Here is a 25,853-nt window from a genome sequence, read left to right on the forward strand (position 1 = left end):
ACTGTACATCACACTACAGAAGGCCACTATATTGAATACATCATATTGTTAGGAAATTATTGAATACAGAAACACACTGACACAGTTTTTTAATTTTTGTTTTGTTTTGGTTACTATGCCTTGATTCTAGTCTGGCATAGTACACATCCACTGGTGTCAACTGAGTATAACTCACAAAACCCAACATAATAATAATATGCAAGGGTGAGTCTAGATGATGTGTGCAATTAAAAACATTTACTGAACAAGAAATTCAGATCAACCAAAATGTTATAGTAAAGGCAGTATGTAAACTTTATCCTTCACATTCCCTCAGGAAAAACCTAGGGGTGTAAGATATGATGGGTGCACAGGCCACTATATGACACATTTAGCTTATCCATCTGACAGTTATTGAATAGTCAACCCATTTGTAATTTTCAACTTGTATATTTTTGCAATAAAAAAAAAATAAATGTAGTTGCTAATTCATTAAGAATAAATAAATACAGTATATTTGTGAAAATAAAAAAATATATGGAAAAAATATACAAGAAATGCATTAATTGGGGTTGAACTTCAATGGAAATCCATTTTATTTCATTAAACTTTATACAGTTTATGCATTTTACTATTCATGAAACGATAAAGGTTTTAAGGGGGTTGAGTTTTGTTGGATGTCTGAAAAGGGGAGGAAGTTACAGAAACTTGGACAACAAGGGGAAGGGAAGTAGAAAAATGCATACATAATTTATGGACAACCCCTTATTTATCATTAAATTGAAAATAAAATATATATGTTTATAACTACCTCTTCCAATATATTTTTCTGTTCTTTATAATTATGTAATCCTTCTGTAGCATGTAATAAATCTGTTAAAATCCTTTCCACAAGCAGAGCCGATTCTAATCCCAAAGGCTGAAGATAACCCATTTGATCAAGTTTCTTCCGCAAACGTCCAAATTTATTTTCTGCAGATGTCAGAGTATTCATCTTTAAACTCATCTGAGTATAAAAATGAAAAATTTATTTTATAAATATGATAACATTTAAACACAAACACTTATAAATGTATCATGAAATCTAATTTATAAAATGGAAAATATAAAAGCACCTTATAAACGGCATATCAAATTTATTTTTGAATATAATTAAGTCACAACATGTTCTAATAGATCTTGATCGTTATTTTCTTGTTTTGGTGTAAAATAAATACTCAATTTAAATTAATTTTAATAACAACAACCAAATGTTTTGAGTAAACCGCCATTTTACACAAAAGTTGAACGACTCCAAGCAACGCTTATCCCTCTAACGGCTAAAAATTAACTATTTTTTTTTAAATAATTAAATAACTTGTAAAAACACAAGAAGTTTAATTAAAATGAATTTTTGTAGTAATATTTTTAAATTAAAATGATAATTTATCTCTCGTTGCCTTCCATAACTTTGTTTTTAACTCTTTCCTCCCAGTGGGCACTCTAGGCAATGTGGCCCGTTATGGGTTCGGCCAGGCCCACAATGGGGCGGCCGGGTGGTGAGAGACAGGGCCTGACATATCCGTAACGAACCACCCCCCGAAAAATTCCTCGGTTCGATCCCAATCCGGATTCGATCCCGGATCTCCCAGAGCGCTCGGCCATCCTGCCGTCACCCCTTTTAATCCGGATGTGTTTTGTTTCTCACCACTTAGTCGTCCCGTAATAATCGAACTCATAATGGACGAGATAAAGATCCTTTTAATGCTTACGAGATGGAAAGAGAAAAATGAAAATTTGATAGCAGAATTTATTGGGCTGCAATTTGACCAAAACAATTGTAGACCTATAAATTCCCACTGTCGTCAGCCTGTCTTTCCTTAATCTCGTGAACAGAGTTAGATACATAAATATTAAGCCCAGTTGTAGAAAGCTTAGGGGTAGTAGGCCCCGATTAACTATATAAGAACTTCCGATACAAACCCACAGTCATGTTGTTTTAATTCAAAACTTCCCCTGAAAGCAGTTAATAGATGACCAGCATGACTCTATTGCTAACGGAAAAGTATGATGTACAGGGGCAAGCCACTACTAATTTGAGATGGAAAGCATATATTTTAAATGATATAAATTAAAAATATGATTAATTAAAAATTTAGTAAATTATATCCAGTAATGATATAAATTTTAAAACAAATTAAAATTTTATTTTTACTTCAACACTGGCAACACTTCCTTCTCTTAGAAAAATGTAAATCTGTGGCGTGTTTATCAATGCTGAATTTTATCAGTCGAAGGTTGTAATGTGATAACACTTTTTATGTCTACTAAAACAAAAATGATAAAAAATACATTAAAGATACAGATTTTAAATTAAAATATAATTGCTCAATCTACGATGAATTCACTTTTAATTCGTAAATGAATAAAGATTAAACAGTAGCAATTAATAAAGCAAGAAGGCAATAATTGTAAGTTTTGTTTCATTATCAGTTTTGCAGTATGAAGCAAGGTTTAATAATAATGAACTATTCGGAATAATACGCTTGTAGAATCATTTTAAATTATCTTAATTGATAAATGCGTAACTTTATTCTTATCTGTTAATAAATATCGCTGTATCTAATAAATATTAACTAAAATGCAATTTATTCGTGCTATAAAAAGCACAGGTAAGTTAGTTTTAAGCTGATTTTTAGACAATAATTTTATTTAGTTGAATAAAAAACAGCATTAGTTTTTGTTAATAGTAGGATTTAAAAAATTAATTTTGACTTTTTTTATTATTTTTTTAATTTTTCTCTCTGTTTCTGTAGGCACTGAGATGGTCTTTTAAATGATAGCTTTCTCATAGGGCATATTCAGAAGTGCTTACTGATCATTTGGCTGCCATCAGCAGACTCAACAGTTTTGGAGCTGTTGAATATTTTTCTGCTGAACGCCCTCTACAGTCATGCTCTTTCGAAACATGTTTGGTGTTTCGACGTCACATTTGGTAGCATCTTTCATTTATGCTACCTATCGCTAGTTGAAACTGACCAATGAGGATTTTTGTTCCAATGCAACATCACTCAGCAGATCTAGGTTGCTACATAACAGCTACTGATTTGCTCAGTTACAACTATCGAGTCTGCTGAATGCAGCCAACGAATGAATGATGTCATTGATAACTGTTAGTCATCCTTTGAAGATTGGTGAGTCTGGTAACAACTGGTATTTCACCAGGAACTTTATATGTAGTGTTTTTGAATGATGACTGATCTTGAGATTGAATCGGAAAGCATTTCCATATGGATTCGTAGTATACCTGTGGCGGGTTTGACTAGATTCACAACGAGGATGGGGTCCATGCAGGGGTGGACTAAGGCCTAGGCAACCTAGGCACGTGCCTAGGGCCCGTAATTTTTGGGGCCCCAAAAATTAGGTTTTTAATTTTTTAATTTTAAAAATAGGCCCGGAATTACAATGTTGCCTAGGGCCCGCTTTAGCCTTTGTCCGCCTCTGGGTCCATGTATCTGAGATGAACCACCTGTGAAAAATTCCTGGGGTTGCTTGCCTAGATTTCATCTCGGGTCTCCCAGAGCAGTTGGCTGATGCTTTAATTAATTTAACTACCATATCATCCAGTCAAAAATACTAGCTTGACTGGATGTGATTTTGTAGTTTTTGAAAATAACATGATTAGAAATTTTACATACAAACATAAATTGGTGATTAACAACAATCCTTTTCTGTATTTCGGGATACACGTGAACTTCCTAAACTTCTAATGCAATGTTTCTTATGGAATCGCAGGCTTTAAACCTGCTGAGTACTGACATAATCTAGAATCTCCAGTACATTAGATATTAAAGCAATACATACTAATGATATGAAAACTAGTAATATATAGTTTATTCTCATCTTTTTACTGGTCAAGTTTATTTTTAATGTTCTTTGTTATGAATATCAGCTTGATTAGAGTTGCACGATGGCATGAGATATTAAAAGAAAAATAAAATTACATTGCCAAACTCTAGAGCGGGAATGGGAATTGCAGCCTTGCATTACTATTTTTTGCATCCACATTGCATAAAATATGAATAAATATATCAATTTCCAGCTTAAGAAAGTATGCAGCAAAAATTCAAATATTATTTTCTACAACTTATGTATGTTGATAGTTTTTTCCTGCAATGAATTTAGTAAAAATTAAAACAAGAAACTGGCTAACAGACTCACATCAAAATAATTTAAAACTAGCAGTGATTAATATTTAACCAAATATTTCTGATATATTATATTTACATCAGTTCCAGAAGCTAAATTAAGTATAGCTATGCTAATTTATAATTATACATGAATAAATAATTGTAATTTACAGGCATTTTTTTTTCTTGTATGCAGCCTGCATCAATTCAAAAGTTTTGAAATGCGGCCCTTACATAGAGAAAAATTGACCATTCCTGCTCTAGAGTGTTGTATTGATATATTAGGACCTAAAAGGCTGCAGCCTTTGAGGTCCTAATGTACAGGTTGCTCACTGCTATAGATTGTAGACAGAGAATATGAAATATAAAAAAAAAAAATTGAAACTAAATGAATTATTATTAAAAATGAAATTATTACTATTGTAAATTATCTTACAATAGTAATAATTTAGAATAAAAGAAATTTGATTATCTTGCTTTATCTATTATTAACTAATTTTTTGAATTAAAATTTATTATTAAACTTTGTTTTATTATTGTTTATAGTTTAGAAGACAGTTTATTTTGTTTACATTTGAATACATTGTTTGGTTTATTCTTAATACATTGTTTAACTAAATGACTGTTTTATGACAAAAGAAGAATAATATATTTTTTGTTTGTTAACAAACTAGGTAGTTGTAAGACTCATCAAGATAGGAAAAAGATGCTAATATTTATTTTGCATTTATAATTTTTTCAATGTATAGTGGTTTAACCCAGTAACAATCTTGTATTGATTAGTTCCATATGATTAAAATTATTGTAAGTTTTATCTAACAAACAAAAATTAGCTAAAATATCTGAAATCTAAACTTGACCATTATTTTAAATATGCTTTTTTGATTATGTATTTTATTATGCATATAAAGTATGTTTTTTTATTAAATACTTGAAATTATATGAAGGTAAAGCAAAAAGATTTTTTGGCATATTACAGCTATGTATCTTGTATCTATTCTCTGTATTGAAATTATTACTGCAATTAATGATGATCTTTAGTATTCATCATGATATCCAAATAAAATAATTTCAGTACTGTGAATTTCTTTAAAGTGCATTTGTGAAAAATTTAAAAGTAACACTAGTAAAGCCGTGGTCACACCATGCAATTTCCAGCTGTGCAGGCAACTGCAACTGCAACGGCTGTTCTAGTTAACTAATAAACCTCTTTCAAAAACAGGCATGAGTAGAACAAAAAGTTTGTTCTACTCATGTCGATTGCAAAAATGCATCCAATCAGCAGATATCTACAGTCGACCCCCCTATAAGATAGAGATACGTTCCATTCTCTAGGAATCCGCTTTCTTACGAATCCTTCCAATCACAACCCGACACGTATCAAGTTTACGGACTACGGCTGTTTGAAAGATTTTCTTCCATAAAATTAATCGATTCTAGACTAATCCGACTCAACATTTCCAAAATACGTATATATTTTTTGGGAATAATCCGTATAAACTACGCTATAAACAAAAAATTGTAGGATTACTTACCGAGTGTCACCATTCGACATTGCCATTGCTCAACATTGTTTTCGTCGCGGAACAGCTCAGCAAAGAGCGGCCGATTTCTAACAACTTATTTTTCTGTGAAAACTTCGTAGAACTTCGGAGACATCATTAATATAAATAATTTTAATCGCCGTTGAATAAGAAATGTTTCTTTCACAAGAAATGTATAAAATTACAGTACTGTATTAGACTTACGGTACCTAATTTACATACTGACAGACGATAGTTAGCGTAAAAATCTCCGTAGCGTGGCGCCACGCTAGACGGCGGAAATTATATATTTAATTATAACAAAGTTACAATAAGTTAATATATAATTATATATACAGTACCTAATTTATATATAATTAATATATAATTATATGTACAGTACCTAATTTATATATAATTTATATAATACTGTCCAGACGATAGAAATCTCTCCGTAGCGTGGCGCTACGGACGGCGGGAAAGTAGTTCGGCTTCCCGATGACGTTTGAGGTGTTTATAGGAAACTTTTACTATTTTTTACGGATACCGGTAGCAATTTTTTCGTAGTTTTATAGGAATCGTAACTATAGGAACCGTAATTATAGGGGGGTCGACTGTATGTGCCATGTCATACGGTGGCAACATTGAAAATACTGTAGTTCATCATCAAGGCAGAAAGCAAGACAATGGATAGTTTAACAGAATCAAGATTGAGCTAATTCAGTTTCATGAATGCCTGTGGGATTTTAATTGTTCATTTTATTGAAGAAAGGATAAAAGAGAGCAGGCATGGCATGAGATAAGTGAAACTCTCAGCATTGGTTTTAAGTACCATTTTTAGATTTCTGGATATAAAGTTTTGATTGTTTTTAGTTTGGTAATGACAATATTGTTTTAAATATAGCTAAAGAACTAGGTAAAAAAAATTCCATCATCTGAGAACAACATTTCTTCAAATAAAAAAAAACAGATAGAAGACAGCAGGTGAAGTTTTAACCCAGCATGAAAGTTTTCTCTTTTTGTATTCTTGCCAACTCTAACAAAATTATCGTCTTTTTTCTTTTATTCATTGCAGAAAAGGAACTGCTTGCCATTTTAATAAGAAAAGTGGCTAAAATTCTGTAAATATAATGAAGTAGAATGTAAAATGTCAGTAAACTCACAAAAGTAATCAAAAACAAGCTACTGTAATTTTATTGGTTTATTATAGTCACACGTTTCCAAGTTGCAATGCCAGCTAACAATGTGTGATCACGAGAATATGTGCGCGACTTGCACTTGTTGCATTGCGGACACCTGTGCAGCTGGAAATCACATGGTGTGATTTCTAGCTGCACATGGTGTCTTAAAAGTGAAGAAACATTAAGAACACTTCCTATATCTGTTTTTGTTTGTTTCATTGCCATTATATCTGTGTTGTATGTATGTATGCAATGATTTTTATCAAAAAATTTCAGTGCAATCTTATGAATTTATGAAAAACACTGTTTTATTTGACATGACATTCCATAAAAAAACTAATTTGTTTGTATTTTATGTAATACAGATACTGTACTTATTTGAAAGCATTGTACTAAACATATTTTATATTACTATTTTTACAGGTTGTGTTCAATGGAAATGGAAGATAATTTTGCAAATCTTTAGTTAATTAAATCAATTTTTATGCTTGTTAAAACATGTTTGATATTTTCAGAGATGGAGAGATTTTTTTATAGCAAAAAATATGACCAAAAATGTAAAGTTATTTTAATTAACCTCAAATTGTGTCAGTTGATTCTAATTGATATGTATAGGTGTTAAACAATGTTTGAAATTAACCAAAGTATTTGATATATTTGTAAAGTAACATTTAAAATTAAATGATTTGAATAGATCTATAAGTGAACTGATTTCAAATGTTCTTATTGACAAATTCACTTCTATCTATTCCCACCATTTTGTATTATACAAATATACCAAATGATGTCAATTTATATTTTTATTAAAGTATGTAAAACTTTGAAATTGCATTAATTTTAGATACTCTTTTTTCATTCTATTTTTTAAAGTGCAAGCATAAGACAAAATAACATACCAAAAACTGCTTTAACTCTTTACACACGAAATTGGCCAAAATCAGCCTTATCTCTTAAATACGAAATTGGCCAATTGTAAAGTTGTTAAGCTAGTTTTGCTATACAAGTTCCCTTGTAGCCTGAGGGATAAACAATTTAGGCATTAGCAACAGAGATGGAGTAAGTTTTCAGAGCTTAGAGTTAAATGAAGCAAAAAACAAAATAAATACTAATTCCCAAGCCTTTTTGCATGACTCTAGCCCAGGAGTGGCCAACAGTTTTGCCCCCGGGCCAAATTGGAAAGAAAACTTTTTTCACAGGCTGAACCAGAGACTGCCCTAGGAAGATTTTGAGGTGGTGTGAGATCTCATTGTGGTGACACCCCACAGAGCAGATGTGGCCAAATTTTTATCCCTTAGAGGCTACTTTTTTGATAAAATATAGTCTGCAGGCAACTATGAATATGTGCAAACAATTTTAGGATTTTTATATGTGCATGCGTTAACATTCATTTGCATTGTTCATCGGGATAAATACAAACAGTATGGGTACGTTGCACAGACAGTCTATTATTGTAAGAATAAATTATCGAATTAAGATTTTTAAACATTAATTTAAGTGAAAGCAAATTGTTCAACTTTAGCTTCGCGAGCTACTTTCAAAACATTTGCAGTCGACATTTTGGCCATCCCTGCCATAGAGATTAAATTGTACATAGAGATTACAGATACATTTTTCACATTATCATGCTTTATCAACATTCTACGCTGTACTTAAGAGATTTGTAATGGAGGGTTAACTCTAAATGCACAGTGAGTTGTTGACTTGTTTATTTATTTTTTTTATTTTAGGCGTCAGAATTTTTCATCGAGCTATTTGGACTTCAGTAGCTAATATTGAAAGATTAATCACAGGCCACATAAATTCATTAGACGGGCTGTATGTTGGCCATGCCTGCTCTAGCCCATCATTAGAAGATAAGAGAATGCTTATGATTTATTTATATAACGAAACATATTGCAACTACTGCAGGATTAAAATATGACATAAAGCAAGAAACTTTCAAGTCTTTTTACTAACTTTTTCTTTTCTAAAATCACTTTAAATGCTTAAAATTTTTTTATAATTTTTAAACTTTCATATTTACTATGTTCCTACACTTATTTATTTTTAATGTTTAAAATACAATTAGAACTAAATATTTTTATTTATATTTAAAATTTTAAAAAGTAAATGTTAGAAATTTGTAGTATTTAATATAGACTTTGAAAAAGGTAAAAATAAAGTGATTGTCCTTGAAAACTTTCTACATCATGAATTTTCTACTTAAATTTAATTTCCTATTATTATTGTTTTCTTAACAAATATTTTTTCTCTAAATTTAATTTTTATTTTATTTGGTTTATTTGAAGATCTGGTTGTGATAAATAAACTATGAAATTTTAAAGCTTTTTGTTTAAAGAAATATATGAGGCAAAGAAGTAGTTAAATTTTTATATGAAAAACTGTTAGAGAGTATCTGATAACATAACAAAAATGTCATTGAATAAATGAAATTACTAGAATTGTGTCAAACATCATCATGCAATATATATAATTGTCAACTTTGATATATGATTTTTTTCTCCCCCATGGATTTGGATTCAGTTACTATAGCAATTGGTATCTGTTTTGGACAAGTGATAAAAAAAAATAGATTTTATTTCTTATAGAACAGAAATAATGAATGCATATTCAGGTGTTTCAACTCATTTCTCAATTAGCCTATGAGATTTATTATCATCTGGTTTTTCCATTTTATCAATTGTATTAAATAGTATTATAATGTTTTTTATGAATGTTGATTCTAGCTACAAGTTTTTAAATAGTTTCTTTTAGATTTTCTTTCACATGATATTTCAAAATTACAAAAATGTCAGGTCTACTTGAATTTATTTCTAGATTTCTAAAATGAAATTTTGGAACTACTGTTGTACTATTTGTTCATTTATAGTAGTTTCTCCAAATATTGATTGTTGCAAATAGTTGCAGTAGAACTATTTCTTAGTTCTAACTTTAGTTAAATGTAGAATTACTTTTTGTACAAGTTCAAGTTAAAGATTTTAAATACAAAATAAAAGGTGGAATGCAGTCATAACAACAAAAGTTTAAATATTATATAAAATTTGAAAATTAAAAACAATTTGAAACTTGATTAATGTAAAAATCAAACACTGTTCCTGAAGAAGGAAACTTTACAGTTTTGAATTCACTGAGCCACCATTTTGAAAATTCCACTCTATAATCTATTAGATGTTCTTGAAATAAACAAGCACCAAATGCCCAAACACCAAGCAAACACAAAATATATTTCATATGTTTCTTTTGATAATTCTATGGAATGTTGTGATAGTAAGCAGTCTAATAGATAACATAACATCTGTATTTGACTTATTTCTGCAACTGGTATAATTTTTTTAAAATGTTTTCTTGTTTGTTGTAAGCATGCTGGAATATATTTTTCAAAAAGTATCATCAGATTTGTTTTTTCTGATTGTAATTTTTCTTCTTCAATCCAACTTGTAGCATATGGATTCCAATCAAGATTAGTAGGATTCAAATATAAAATTCCACAGTTGCTGGAGTAGCTGTTTCCAAAGAAGCAATTTCAAATACAAGATGCATTGATGGAGTTAAAGGACTTCTTTCATTGCTAGCCAGTATGAGAAATTTGAAAGAAATATCTCTATTCATAGCATAAATATTGATTGTACAGTTGTCATAAATGGTAAGAAAAGCAGAATTGTTTGCAATTTTGTAAGAAAAGTTTTTATTAGACAATGTACTTCACTTCAGCTATGCTCTACAACAAAAATCTGTATGTACTTTGAGTGGAATGATGTTTTGAGACATCTCAATATATGCCTCAAAACATCATTCCACTCAAAATATGAAGGTGGTAAATTTACACACTCTCACTCTTAGCCATTGCTTAGTTACACAAGCTTGAATTTTTGCTGCTTTATATTAGATTTAGTCACCCTTATGCATATGAATGGCAGTATAAAGTTTGGTACTGTCTCTGTGTTGTTCAAAACTCAAATAATGGCAAGAAAGAAGTTAAGACTACTAGTGATCATATCCACAAAAAATGCAATGCTACCTGGCAGATTTCTTAAGTATTGTTTGAATGAGTTTACCCTACTGTCAGAACATTCCTCAGATATTACAAGAAAACCATTCCACAGTGTCTTGACAGAGCAACAGTAGGCTGCTAATAATACAACTATAAAAGAGTGTTGAACACAAGATTGTGTTATACAAACAAAAAAACAGCTATAAAAGATCAAATTTTATTCCATTTGTCATGAAATACAATATGGTAAGTTTGTTAAATAAGTACAGTAATACCCCGAACTTACACGATAGGTGGGACTGAGCAATAACCGCATAAGTCGAATTCGTGTAAGTCGGGGTATAATTTCACAATTTGTGTAAAATCCAAATCAGATGTATGTAAGCTAATAAATGTTCTCGTTAATCTTATCTCGTCTTTTGATTCGTTCACGGTTACAAGAAATCACCACACAGAGTCTCTCAAGTCTCCGTAGATATAACAAACACAGAAATAAATAACACAAAATAAATTGTAGCTATGTGTCGATTCCGCGTGACACATCTGAACATGTAAGCTGAACAATAGTGTGGGGGGAGTGAGTAATCAAGAGTTGCGTGGCACTCAAATGAAAGACGAATCGACGAGATTTGAAAATCGCGTAACTCCGGGTTCGCGTGAGTCGAGGTATTACTGTATTGTAGAGTGGATGCATAGATCATCCTGTAACTTGACAAACTCTAGCAACAGGCTACATGACACAAGTTATGGCTTGTACAAGAGTAAGCTGAAGCCCATGTTATGCCAGTTCAACATAGAAAACTATATATGTATTTTCGAGATCGTGTCTTCCTTGTTTTTTTCCTCACTACTAGGTGCATTAATAGAGCTGGAAGTATATGCTGGAACAGTGGTTCTCAACCAGGGGGTACAATCGAAGGGGTACATCTAACTTTCATTATAAAATTATGTATGTTAATCAATTTGCTGTAAATTATTAACACAAGAAACAAGAAACGAAAACTTGCTTTAAAATATCCCAGTATGAACACTGATTTCCCTTTTAACAGTCCAAACAATTTGTTTATTCACTTCATTTGCTCATCTATTTGTGCAGTTAGTGCCAAGTGAACTTGTAGTCTAGTAAAATTATGGCTTAACTGAGTATTAATTTTAGAATAGAAAAAATTTTTTTATTCTATTCTATAATTATTGCTCAATGAGATTGGAGCTTTTCTTGTTTTTACTGGACTACTAGTATTAGGAATAATGAGGCCTGGATCATACCCCTATCATGCAATGCATGTCACTGCATGTATAAGTAAGAAGGTACCATGTTATTGTTATTGTAATAATATATAAGGTAATAATGTGTATTTATTGTTTTAAGGTTTTTAATTGTACCTGTGTAATAGTGTCATTCAATACACATTCATGTGTTTTTTTTTTTTTTTTGGATTGTATAAAATATTGTGAGAGTCGTACAATTAGAAAAGCATTACTCTGTCTTTTGAGGTATGTAAAAGGATTTATTTATTGTCTGTAAAAATCATCTTCGTGTGAAAAATTTGTAAATTAATTAATTTTTTGCTTTTTATGCTTTATATGTGTAGCATTTACACTGAAGAGGGGCTCATATAAGCCTGAAGTGCATTTGTGATTTACAATAAAGGAGTACCTAACCTTATAGCTGAGAGAAAGTCTACTGTTTTTACTAATTCGGATTAAAGAGACATATACTAAATCTATGTATTCATCAGCTACCACACCAGATATTTATAAATTTATTATTATTTACGTAAAATAAGTAATTCATTTTTAGTTATAGTTAGAGTTTTTTATGGCACTTAGTTATAAGGTTATAAGGGCTATATACATCTAACACAGTAATTATGAAATTTACATACAAAAATATAAGGAGTACTTGAGAAACAACTAATGGGCTAATGGGGTACTGTACATCAACAAAAAAAGTTGAGAACCACTGTGCTGGAAAATGCTAGACGTCGAACAATGAAACCTTCACTGTAATTGTAAATTAAAATCATAAATATAATTTAAACTGCAATGATATTTTAACGATTTTAACTGTAAATACATAATTTTAAACGAAAAAATATATATGTATCAACACAACCTAAAGAAAATTTTGGATGTCATGCTGACAAATGAGGGGCCTTTGCCCGAAACGCGTATTGGCCTATAGAAGATTCACAATAAAGATGATGTAAAATGCCTTGTGTCTATTAATGCACCTAGTAGTGAGGAAAAAAACATAGAAAACTATTTCCATGGACCAGGGACCACTTGCCTGGATGGAAACTCAATGGTAAAGGGAAGTTTGGTCTGACAAGTTTTCCTTCTTAGTCCTATGTAAAAATATTGAATGGAGAGTTATCACACAGCCCAATGAAAGATCCACCTAAAACTGTATGAAGAAAAAGTCAAATTTTCAGCTATAGTGTAAAAATGGGAGTTTTTTGAATATTATTATGATTTAATGATTTAATTAATGATTTAAGTTAGTTCCATTTGATAGGTCTGCTAATGTAAACACTAACAAGTAATTTTGCATTAGTATTCTTTGCCCTCTGTAATCTGTCTACATCTGCAGAAAAAGTCAATCTTCCAACATAATCTTGCTAAGCTGCATAATGTTCATTCTACCACTATTTGGCTCAATAATATCTGAACCCAATCAAGACTGTGGCAAGTTCACAAGAAATAAATGTGAAAACACAGACCTTGAAGAAAAGATCAGCTGAAGACAGTATTCAAAGATGTGAGGGACCAACATTTCACAAAACCTTTATTATGCCTACATCACATTGATACCTAGACAAGTTGTTGATGTTTATGTTCATAAGGAGGATCCATAAAATAGTAATTATATATGAATGTAGGATGTGCCTAAATTTACTGCCTCCATGTTTTGAGTTAAATGAGGCATACTTGTCTATCACAGTGTGTGTACCAATTTTTGTTATAGACCATAGCTCAAGTGGAGTACTTTGTTTAGCAAAATGTTTCCTTACAAATTGTAAATAGTAATTTTGCTTCTCTTGCTGTTCATGACAACTGTTCATCAGGTTTGTGTACATTTACTGCCCTGGTTAAGGAAGTTGTCAATATTTCTTATTTATAAAAATTGAAATTTTATTTTTCTAACCAATATAGTTGAAAATAGAATACATTATTTGTGCCCAGATTTTATAAGAATTCAAATAACTTAATTTCAGAATATAGGCAAAAGGAGTACTATCGTTGGATGGCTATGTTGAGAATTAATTTCAGAATTTTCTTTGTGAAAAATTATAGATTTGAACAACTTTTTTGAAGCATCACATAGAATTTAGAATTTACAAAATTCTGTATGATGCCAACTTTGATTTATAATCAGATAATATGAAAATTTGAATGTATTAGCTTTATTTCATTTGAGATTATTGATTTATTGGATTAGATGATTGATTTTTAGAGAGAGAATTTTCGTGAATTAATATGATGATGGATGGAGAAAATGAAAACAGCAGTATATAGTGTTCAAAAATTACTTAAAATAATTTATAGTTTCTCCACATTATTTTCATAAAATGAACAATTTGCATAATTATTCTATATATGTATAAAGAATAGACAATACATTCATTAAACGTTATGTTAAATGATTTATAAAATATGACAATTTTGGAATTTATATCAGAATAATATAATGTACAGGATAAGATTTGTGATAATTTTAAACTTAACTATTTATTATCATATTTATGTAAGATTATCTGACTCATTATCTGTTATTCTATTCAACAATAAATGTTTGATTTATTAATAGTCTTAATAATGCATTGTTTTTAGAATGTAAGTTTGCTACATTTAATTGTTAATGAAATGCCAACATTTAAATTACTAAGTTATTTGAACTAAAAAATTTTTAAATATATTTTTTGATATTTTTTTTGAATTAATGAATTTTGTCATTATTTAAACATTTTTTTTAAATTGAAAATTAAATTGTGTAAATATATTTAATCAAAACATTGAAAAAGTAGATTTTATATAATTTAAGCATTAAATATATTTTTGATCTATGAATATACTATTTGTATTTTATATATTTTCAATGTAGAAATATAGTTAGACTCTTAACTAATCTTTAAGCATCTTATATTACATTTAGATCAGAGTTAATATGAATCAAAAAATTTTATGTTTATTCTATATTTCTTGATAAATTTATGGTATAAAATAATTACTAAATTATGATTTAATGAGTCATAATGAAATTAAATCATTAATTTTATTTTAAAATATGTAATTACCAACAACCAACAGGAAATTAGATTTAACTAATCGAAAAATAAACGTTTTCCTACATTTTTAACAGTCATCATTAGATTTAGAACTAATAGAATGCATGTTAAAAGAACAAAAATTTAAAAATTTAGCATGTGAAAATATGAGTATGCTCAATATCACCTCTAACAAGATTCTTGAAACTGGATTACAATTTTAAAAAATACCTGGTTTATATAAAATATAAAATTCAAACTTAACTCAAAGATCTATTGTAGGTCAAAGCATGCCCTCTACGCAGTTGCTAATGAGTCCATTTCTTTAAAATTAATTACTGTCCCTCTTTTAAATGCTTTGAATATTTCTAGTTTTATCATAGTTGTCATTATATGTATTCACTTTAAATCATAATTTTGTATAATAAATATATAATTACATTTAAACTGCCCATTAGAGTTTTTAGTGCCTAACTCCATCGTCAATCCACATTACAATAGAAATGTTCAAATATAATACCCTCCTAGAAATCCGGTCAAATTTACACTCTCTTATCCACTTAGAGAATAGACTTGTTATGAGTTGAGACATGATCAAAATTATCTCAACTGGTGTCAGGACCCTGATAAAGAGAGATCCTACTGATCTTCCCTTAAGTCGTTAATTTTTCCATCCTGTATGTGAAGAGGGGTTAGACTGGGACCATTCTAGGTTCACAAAAGTCACTTCATCATCAAAGGTGTCCATTTTTTTAACACTGATTTTATTAAAGGGTTGGCATTAGCAACAAATCATTTAAAGGCATCAATAGTTATTATTTTTAAAACACAATGTGATTTATCATTATTCATTTCCTTCTCTTTTTCTGTATTTAAATATTTTATCAAATTTGCTAAATCTTTATATTTGCATTTAACATTTACAAAAAATGTTCTACATGTGATAGAAAAAAACATTCATAAGACTTTTTTGGGAAAATTATTGTGAATTGTAAATCAAACTGCCATAAAATGAGGACAACCTATATTCTGAAATTATAATTATTTACTTTATTTGTATGTGCTACAGATTTAGTGATATTAGACATGTAAGGATTCTGATGTAATTGGAATGAATGCATTTACTGACTTAAAAAGTTATATAAATTGTAGATAAACCACAGATTTATAGTTAAAACGCTGTTTCAATTAGATGTTCTTAATTTCAAGTGTATTTAAACTAAAGATGAGATGTTATTTGTCTCAAAAAGTGTTTAATCTGTAATAAAAAAATCGGCTTCTTAAAACAAATAGTGTAGAATATTAAGAATTTGATTTAATTTTAAATATAGAATTTAATTAAATTTTATATATGTAGTTTTTCAAAATATAAATCAATTTTAAGATTAAATATGATTAAATTGTAATGCAGTATTATTATTATTACAGGATCATCTATATTTTGTGTAAGAAAGAAAATGGGCAATTACGGTTCTAAGTCTTTGCAGAGTTTTCCACCTTTAAGACCTTCTATGAGAACAGACTATCAGTCTATCAATTCTGCCTACAGCACATTATATTTGAATCATTTTAATGATGAAGATTTAAAAATAGGAACATCTTTAGCAGGACAGATGTCTCCAGTTCGAAGATTCTTTTGTTTGCTCACAACATTTGATCTACTATTTACTTTTCTTCTGTGGTTAATAAGTACAATGGTATATATTTTATTTGAATAATTATGAAATAGAATAAAATTATAAATTAAACTGATATTATGATGTTATACATAACTGTTTTTAACATATTAATAAGTTATTGGCATATATTATTATTAACATACTAAAATTTGTATAAATTTTAATATGTTAATAATTTATATGCCAATAATTTATTTATTAATTAATACACTAGAATTAAATAATTTGGCTTTTAGCTGTAATAAATTTAATCTAATTTGGTTATTTAAATGAAAACTAAATTATAAAATAATAATAATTAAATTTTTGTAATTTGGCAAATAATGATCTTACGGATAGTCCATTACTTAAATTACGTATACTATCCATATATTATAAAAAATGAATAAGAACAAAATTTAAGTTATTTCAGTTTAAATCTCTTCAGTATAATCAGAAACATTAATATTGAAAGTCCAAATTTTACATATCCTGAAAAAATAAAGCATAAAATTTCTAAATTATCCATGTTAAAAGGCAATAATATATTGGGTTGAGTAATAAGTCATTGCAATTTTTATTGCTCAATTAAACATTTTTACAATAGCAGTCAATTTTCACAGAGAAGTGTGACTTTTGGAGTTTAAGTGTGGTGACATGTTACCAATTTGTTAAACTAATTTGAATAGTTTTAATTTTATGAACATTCTAGTTTTCTAAAATGGAAGCAGACAACATCCATCTGAGGCATGTTTTGCTTTTTTGTTTTTGAAAAGGTTTAAATGCAATAAGGTGACATCAGAAATTTGCAAAGTTTATGGCACTGACACTTTAAAGGTGAGAAAAGCTCAGTTTTGGTTCTCTAAGTTTTGGAAGGGAGATCTTAGCAGGAAAGATGATGATTGCTTTAGTTGGCTGATCACATTCAATAGTGATGGTCTAAAGGCTCTAATTGAAGCCAATACAAGAACTACCACAAGAGAATTTGCAATAAAACTATATGTAAACCAAAAAAAGTATATGCAATCATCTTAAAAGGCTTGGAAAAGTTCCTAAATTAGATGTGTGGGTTCTTTGCAAGTTAATGGAAACTGATTTTGCACAACCAGTAACTATTGCTGGATTAGTATTCGATTGTCAAAAGAAAAATCCATTTTTGGATTGAGTAATTACTGGAGATGAAAAGTGGATGTTAAACAGTAATATTCAATGGAAATGATCGTGGCTAAATCCAACAGAGCTCTCAACATCAACACCAAAAAGTGGGCTGCATCTAAAAAAAAGTAATTTTGTGCATATGGTGGAATATGAAGGGAATAGTATATTATGAAGTACTAGATCCAAACTAAACCATAAATGCCAACATGTATTGTGAACAATTAGACATGCCAACATGTATTGTGAACAATTAGACTGTTTAAGCAAAGCATTAAAGGACAAAAGACTGGTGCTAGTAAACCACAAGGGGATTATACTGCATCATTACAGTGCAAGACCACATGTTGCCAAAGCAACCCTAGAAAAAATAAGAGAATTGCAATGGAAAGTTTTACCTCATCCACTATATTCTCCAGATTTGGCTCCTTCAGATTATTATTTGTTTAGATCTTTACAGAATTATTTAGATAGAAAAAAATTTGGTCAAACTGTTGGAGTCAAAAATGCTATTGCAGAATATATTGCCTCAAAATCTGAGGACATTTTCAGAAGAGGAATTGAGAAAATTGCTAGAAAGATGACAACTAGTGATACAACTAAATGGATCATATATAATTGATTAATTGTTTGTATTTGTAAGTTAAAATGTTTCAAATAAACATAAAAAATGCAAAGACTTATTACTCAACCCAATACTATACATTATATAGTAATAGTAGTAATAAATTAATTTTCAAATTGAAATTAAAATAAATTTTCTTCAAAGTAAATTTTGAAACTAGATGAAATTACCCAATTAATTTGTCATTTAATATATTTTAAGATATTTATGAGAATCAATTTAAAATATATAATTTAAAATTTGGATTAACTATTATTTAAACTAAAGTATGAAACTTATCTATATGAAGATGTTTTGATATTTTCTTCTTTTTTTATACACAAATGACATTAAACAGACTTGATGGATTTCTGTGATAAAATATAGGAGTAATTGATGAAAAAAATTCCGAATTATGTTTTCATTACAGTGGAACCTCACTTAACGAGCACCTCTCATAACAAGTAATTCACATAATGAGCAAAGCAAATTGTAAAAAAATGACTTGCTTAGTGAGCAACATTTTGCATAACGAGTGACAAGGAGAGGGGAAGTCCTGGATTGTGTGCATGCTACAACATTCTGTGTTTAGCACTTGTTCTGCTAGCATCTTAGTGCTACTTATGATCACAAATAATTTTTTCCAAACTTATGTTCAGACATATTACACATAAACATCAACAACCATAGCTTGTTATATAATAAACATGTCAAATCCTTGGGCTATGTAAAGGCTATACAGTAGAGCGTCGATTATCCGAAAGTCAATCAACCGAAACGTCAATCATCCGAAAGAATTTCAGTCGGCAAATTTAAATTTTCGCTAGTGCTGTGGCTCTGCAATCTTTGGCTATATCTTGGGCTACTCAAATATTTTACGTTTTTGATACTAAATTACCTTCTGAAGTATAATTTTTTATTGTTTTTATATTTTTCAATATATTTATTTTGTTTGTACAAAATAAAAAAATAATTTTTAATGATACAATAGTCTTCGTTAGGCTTACCATCGACGAAAATTCAACGCGAAGCGACATGCAACGGAGAAAAATTTCAACATGGGATAAATTAATATACTTTTTCATATATAATCGGTTATCTGAAACATCAATCTTTTGAACAACCCTAGTCCCCAATTGATTCGGATAATCGATGCTCTACTGTAATTAAATATTAGAAATTACTGTACTGTATTTCGATTTTTTTTTCTGCAAATTGACTTCACATTCCAGGTTGGTTCATTCCATGTTAGAAGAAAAGATGATGATGAATTATGCTCCTTAACAATGTATATTATTTAATTTTCTTTGAATAAATGTTATACATAAAATATTTGAGCATTTTTTTCAGCATGGAACTAATCGTATTTTACATTAATTTATATGAGAAAAATTGTTTCACATTATGAGTAAGATTCTGGAACAAATTATGCTTGTTAAGCAAGGTTCCACTATATTTCAGTAAATTCATTGATTGATAGATAAAATTTGGAACCAACTGGTAATTAATAATATACAAAACTCAATTGAAAGTAGTTGCATGACAATAATAGCAATTAGTATTAGCTTTGACTGATTATTAACTGAATTTTAAATTTTACACAGGCATGATTCTGTAGAAAAACATGTTGAAAAATAGTGAATGATTTGACAAGTTTAATTAAGGGATTTGTTAAAACAATACATTTCTAGAAATTTAGAAACTTTATACAGTAGAGTCTCAAAAACTCGGCACTCAATAACCCGGCAGTCCGGATAACTCAGCCACACCCTGGAAGGGCAAAAAAATCCTTAGTTAATTAATTTTCATTATAGACATTTTTATGCCTCATAAAGTATTTTTCTGAGGTCTGTCTTATCAGGTAAATTACTGTACACAGTGTATTCATTAATTTTCATTTTCATGTAGTAAAGGCTCTATGCCTTCATAAAGGATGTACTTTTCCTTTGTTTAAGGGTATTTGGGCAGTTTATTCTCTGTTGTATTTTCAAGTAAACAATGCATACAAGTACAGTACAGTATTTTCTGAGGAAACACTCATACTTATTTTTTTTAACCCCATTCCCGATAACCCGGCATTTTCACAAACTCGGCCACACTTCGGTCCACATTAGGCCGAGTTTTCGAGACTCTGCTGTATTACTGTTAACTCATTTAACTGATTCTTATCAATCCTATTTTTAAAAATAAAAAAATAAAATATAGCCACTTTCTATAAGTCTTAACAGTTTAATTTACTTTGTACTTTCAAGGATCTAAACTTCTCATCTTCAGAATGTATTAAGTTTGTAATAATAATGAACTGTCATTTAGTGTCATTTTTTGATATTTTCTAACAATATAAACTTTAATAAAATATTATTTAAGTAAAAACTTTTTAATTTGTTTCTGTCAACTAAAACTAAAATCAGGCATATCATTAAAATATGGGGTGATGAAAAAAATACAATGAATTTTGGCACACTTTGCCGCAAAACCTGTCAGAAAATGGCAAAACTTCCATGCTGAATTCAAATTGTTATTATATTTTTTTATTATCTAACAAGTATGAATTTGCTCTGCTCTAATACTGTGTTTGGCTGACAGTTTGTGAAGTGTGTTGTTGCAAACAACACATCATCAAATTTTGTTTTAAACTGAAAAAAAGTGTCAAACTCACAAAATGTTTGTTAGTTTACAAGATGTTGCAGTGACCTTGAAGACAGCTTACAAATAGTTCGAATGATTTTTCAAAAGATGTGAGTTGGTTGAGGGTGAAGAAAGGACAAGATAAAGCTCAACATCAAAGATTGTCAAAAATATTGAGAAAGTCAGTCAAATTATTCAATCAAACAGATGATTAACTATTCAGGATATTTCTGATAATCTGGATATCTCATACAGTTTGATTCAAAGCATTTTAATTTCAGATTTGAGCATGAGGCATATGAGTGTGAAATTCATCCTATGTGTTTTGACTCCCAACAGAAGAAAAAGTGTCTTTCAATTTCATTAGAGTTGCATGATTGATTGCACCACTTCAGATGTGAACCATTGAGAAGAATCATCACACAAGATAAGTTGTGGGTGTATGATTAGGCTCCTGAGACTAAGGTTCAGAGTTCTCATTCAAAATCACTTTCTTCTCCCAGGAAGAAAAGGCTTGCCATCAAGGTCCAACGTCGAATTGATATTGTTTTTCAATATGGAGTAAATTGTTTAAACAGAGTTTGTACCTAAAGGAACAACAGTGAACTCTGAAAACTATAAGGAATAATAGAATGTTTGTAAAATGATGTATGCAGGAAATGACTGCCAAAATGGACAAAAGGTTTTATTCTCTATCATGACAATGCTCCTTGTCACATATTGCTTATGTGGCAATTTTTTGACTGATAAAGAACATTACCATGTTCCTCCTATCCATTGTATTCATCAGGTTTTGCACCAAGTAATTTCTTGTTCTTTCTCAAAGTTAAGTGGACAATGAAAGGAAATTGTTTTTAGACAATTTCTGAAACCAAAGCAACCACATCAGCCCAATTAAAGGCACAAAGATTTTCAAGAGTGTTTTGAGAAGTAGCAAGCATACTGGAATAAGTATGTTGTAAACAGAGGAGACTACTGTGAGGGGGATTAATCGCAAGTTTCATGTGTTCTTATTACTTTTTTCTTTTTCTTCTACCATTCACCATATTTTTTGATAACTCCTTGTATAAATACCAATGTAAATTTATGTAGATGTGAATGAAATATTTTGTTTAGAATGTTGATAAAATTTATCTTTTATAGTTAAATTAGGTTATATCAAACTTGTTATGATGATGATTTTTTTTTATACAGCTGTTGAAATTGAACCTGTTAAGAATTTGAAAATTTTGTACTATTTTTTATTTTTAATTCTTTAATAAAATAATAATAGAATTGTTTTGTGAATTTTACTTTGTAAAAAGTTAAATCATATTATAAAAGTATTTTTAATATGAAAATAATATTGTATAATGTTTTTATAGTATAAAAATTATTTCAGATGGAAGGACGAATTGCATCAGTTAGAGAAGAAGTTTTAAATTATACAATAAGAACTTCATATTTTGATATAGTTGTAAGTGATATTTTAACATTTTACTATATTTTCAAAAGATTTTACAATTTATTCATGTTGCTAAAAAATATTGAAATTAAATTAATACTTAAAACAATGCTAATTATAAAAATTCAATTATAATAATNTATACGTATTTTGGAAATGTTGAGTCAAATTAGTCTAGAATCGATTAATTTTATGGAAGAAAACCTTTCAAACAGCCGTAGTCCGTAAACTGTGATTCCTACAAAATTGATTCATAAAGAACGGAACGTATCTACCATCTTATAGGGGGATCTACTGTATTGAAATGGAAGAATTTTCAAATTTGTTATCTAAATATTCAATTTAGATTATATCTTAGATGGATTAGATTCCTGCATTTCAGAAACTCTGTATCATTTGTGATAATTTTTCTCGATGTTTTTCTGGTGCATTTCCTCTTAGAATTCAATTAATAGTTGATGATAATTAGTAGATGGTAAGACAATGTTTATAATTGTCGTAAAGCACTAGTTTGCAGCGGCTCTAACAGCAAAATGCTAGCAAATGTGCGCTAGTGCACCCGATGACGTCAAAGTCCCACTTCTTCTCATCCGCATGGTTATCCCTTTGCTAGTGCAGCGATATGAGCGTATGCTCGTTGTTAAATTCTGTCAACAGTCAACACTCTAACGTAAAATATAACAAATGATTGATAACATTAAGCAGAGTTAAGTAAATAAGACTGCAAAAAATGGAAGTTTTGGTTTTATTCACTCTTACATTAAAGCATGTGAAAACAGTTCAAAAATATGTAACTTATTAATTTATTAATTGGTTGTAAAAGAATTTAAATAAGAAAAGCCATAATTTACATTACTATATTTATTGGAAGTAAATAATAATTAAATTTATATAATTCTTAAACATTAAAGTGCTGATTAAGACTGAAAATATGTAATCATTATTAATTTAATTGTCACTATCATCAGTTGTACATTAAAGTTTACAGTGCAAAAAGACAGCTTAAAAATGCTGTTTACCTTAAGATAATGATAATTATAACAAAAACTCTGATTACAACAAACAAGGTTTTGTAAGTATATATTGTTTTTGAACATGATAATTCTTGTAAAAAGAGAGGCACTGAGGTTGGCGTTATGTGTGCGTTTTTCTTTAATCGCTAGTACTTTCGACGAACATATAGTCGTCATCATCAGGCAAATTACCGAAAGAATTAAACGGAAATAATCCGATTTGGAATAGAACGCTTTAAATTTAAGATGAAACTTTAGTCAAAGTCGTTAGGAACACGATAGAAATATTCAAAAATGTTCGAAAAACGAACGAGCAGAAAGCTCCATGATGTGCGAATACGCGCATGCGCAGATCTAAACACACACTATACGCATTCTGGAGAATGCTAATTATTACTTAATTGCTTGTATAGTGTGACCCATACACTGGGTAGCTCGAGAGTTGGAATGTTGCACGTGTCCAAGGTGGTAGTAAGAAGAGACTCCCATATAAATACGATTTTTCGATCCTTACAGCTCTTGAGCATAACCGCTTGGGACCATAGCGGGTTGTAACCCTGCTCAAGTACTTTTCTTGCGAGCTCGGTGGTGTGTCTACCCCTCGCAACATCGTTTTGGTGCTCTTCTAGTCGGCTGGCAAGCATTCTATTAGTGGCCCCGACATATCTTGCGTTTACTCCCATTGTAAGGTTTTCCAGAGGTACAGCATAAACCCCCGACTTCTCAATTTACATTCCAACTCTCGAGCTACCCAGTGTATGGGTCACACTATACAAGCAATTAAGTAATAATTAGCATTCTCCAGAATGCGTATAGTGTGTGTTTAGATCTGCGCATGCGCGTATTTGCACATCATGGAGCTTTCTGCTCGTTCGTTTTTCGAACATTTTTGAATATTTCTATCGTGTTCCTAACGACTTTGACTAAAGTTTCATCTTAAATTTAAAGCGTTCTATTCCAAATCGGATTATTTCCGTTTAATTCTTTCGGTAATTTGCCTGATGACGACGACTATATGTTCGTCGAAAGTACTAGCGATTAAAGAAAAACGCACACATAACGCCGATGTCAGTGCCTCTCTTTTTACAATATAGTATTTTGGCGTGATCGTCAGCATATTGATCATGATAATTCTTATAACATTAAATAACTGATGATAATATCTGTGGTTAAAATTAGCAGATTCTACTGTACTTTAAAAATTTTATGATGAATGAACTAAGTATAAAATAATAATTGTTTAAATAAAACAAAATAAATTTCATAATTTATTCTGGATTTGACTATTGTAGATTATTCTTTCTATTTTTTTAAAGCATTAGAATAAATTCAATATTTATTTTTAACAAATACAATAAAAACAGTGTTCATTGAACTATCTGATATATTATAGCAAAAAGTTTATTTATAAAGAATATTTTTATACATTTTTGTTTTGACTTTTTAAAATTTATTTAAGTTTTGTAAACTACAGAAGAATTACTATTTGAATTTAATATTCCTTTCCATTATGGGATCCATACTCATGTAACTGGATTAAATGTACAGGAGTTTGATATACAGTAGATCCCCCTATAAAACTGTTTCCTATAATTACGATTCCTATAAGATGGCGAAAAAATTGCGGCGGTATCCGTAAACAACGGCAAAAATAACTCCTATAATTACGTAAAACGTCATCGGGCAGCCGAACTATTTTCCGTCGTCTAGCGTCACACTACGGACACTTTAGGCGAATAAATTGAGTTTAGTATCGTCTGTACATATAATTATATATAAATTATATGTAAATTAGGTACTGTACATATAATTATATATTAATTATATATAAATTAGGTACTATATATATAATTATATATTAACTTAATTTATTGTAACTTTATTATAATTATATATATATTTTTCGCCGTCTAGCGCCACGCTATGGAAAGTTTAGGCTAGCTATCGTCTGTACAGTATGTAAATTAGGTACCGTAAGTCTAATATAGCACTGTAATTTTATACGTTTCTTGTGAAAGAAACATTTCTTATTCAACGGCCATAAAAATTATTTATATTAATGATGTCTCCAAAGGTCAACGAAGTTTTCGCAGAAAAATAATATCAGAAATTGCGGCCGCCATTTGATGTGCTGTTCCGCGACGAAAACAAGCTTTAGCAACGAGCGTAGTCAAAGGGTACACACTCGGTAAGTAATCCTACAATTTTTTGTTTATAACGTAGTTTATACGGATTATTTT

General features: G+C 29.7%; 2 protein-coding genes across 5 annotated transcripts in view; one reads left to right on the plus strand and one right to left on the minus strand.

The window, feature by feature from the left end:
* LOC111625844 (centrosomal protein of 135 kDa-like) overlaps positions 1–1,281 on the minus strand; it is a 49,910-nt gene extending 48,629 nt beyond the window's left edge. The window contains exons 1-2 of the mRNA XM_023369088.1: positions 1,095–1,281; positions 791–985 (exon numbers count right to left, since the gene is read on the minus strand). Of these exons, the coding sequence (XP_023224856.1) occupies positions 791–985 (195 nt within the window). The 5' untranslated portion in view covers positions 1,095–1,281. The remainder of the gene's footprint in view (positions 1–790; positions 986–1,094) is intronic.
* LOC111625837 (stAR-related lipid transfer protein 3-like) overlaps positions 1–25,853 on the plus strand; it is a 122,589-nt gene that overhangs the window by 35,201 nt on the left and 61,535 nt on the right. For 2 of the 4 annotated variants that reach the window (XM_023369080.1, XM_023369079.1), the window contains exons 2-3: positions 16,540–16,808; positions 22,538–22,612. In XM_023369080.1, coding sequence (XP_023224848.1) covers positions 16,569–16,808; positions 22,538–22,612 — 315 coding nt within the window. In that variant the 5' untranslated portion in view covers positions 16,540–16,568. Of the gene's footprint in view, positions 1–2,193; positions 2,430–2,522; positions 2,631–16,539; positions 16,809–22,537; positions 22,613–25,853 lie in introns of those variants that run through there. The other 2 variants (XM_023369078.1, XM_023369077.1) reach the window with 2 other exon arrangements.

The sequence above is a fragment of the Centruroides sculpturatus genome, unplaced genomic scaffold, assembly GCF_000671375.1.
Source record: "Centruroides sculpturatus isolate CEXI.00-Female unplaced genomic scaffold, Cexi_2.0 scaffold267, whole genome shotgun sequence".
Lineage (NCBI taxonomy): Eukaryota > Metazoa > Arthropoda > Arachnida > Scorpiones > Buthidae > Centruroides > Centruroides sculpturatus.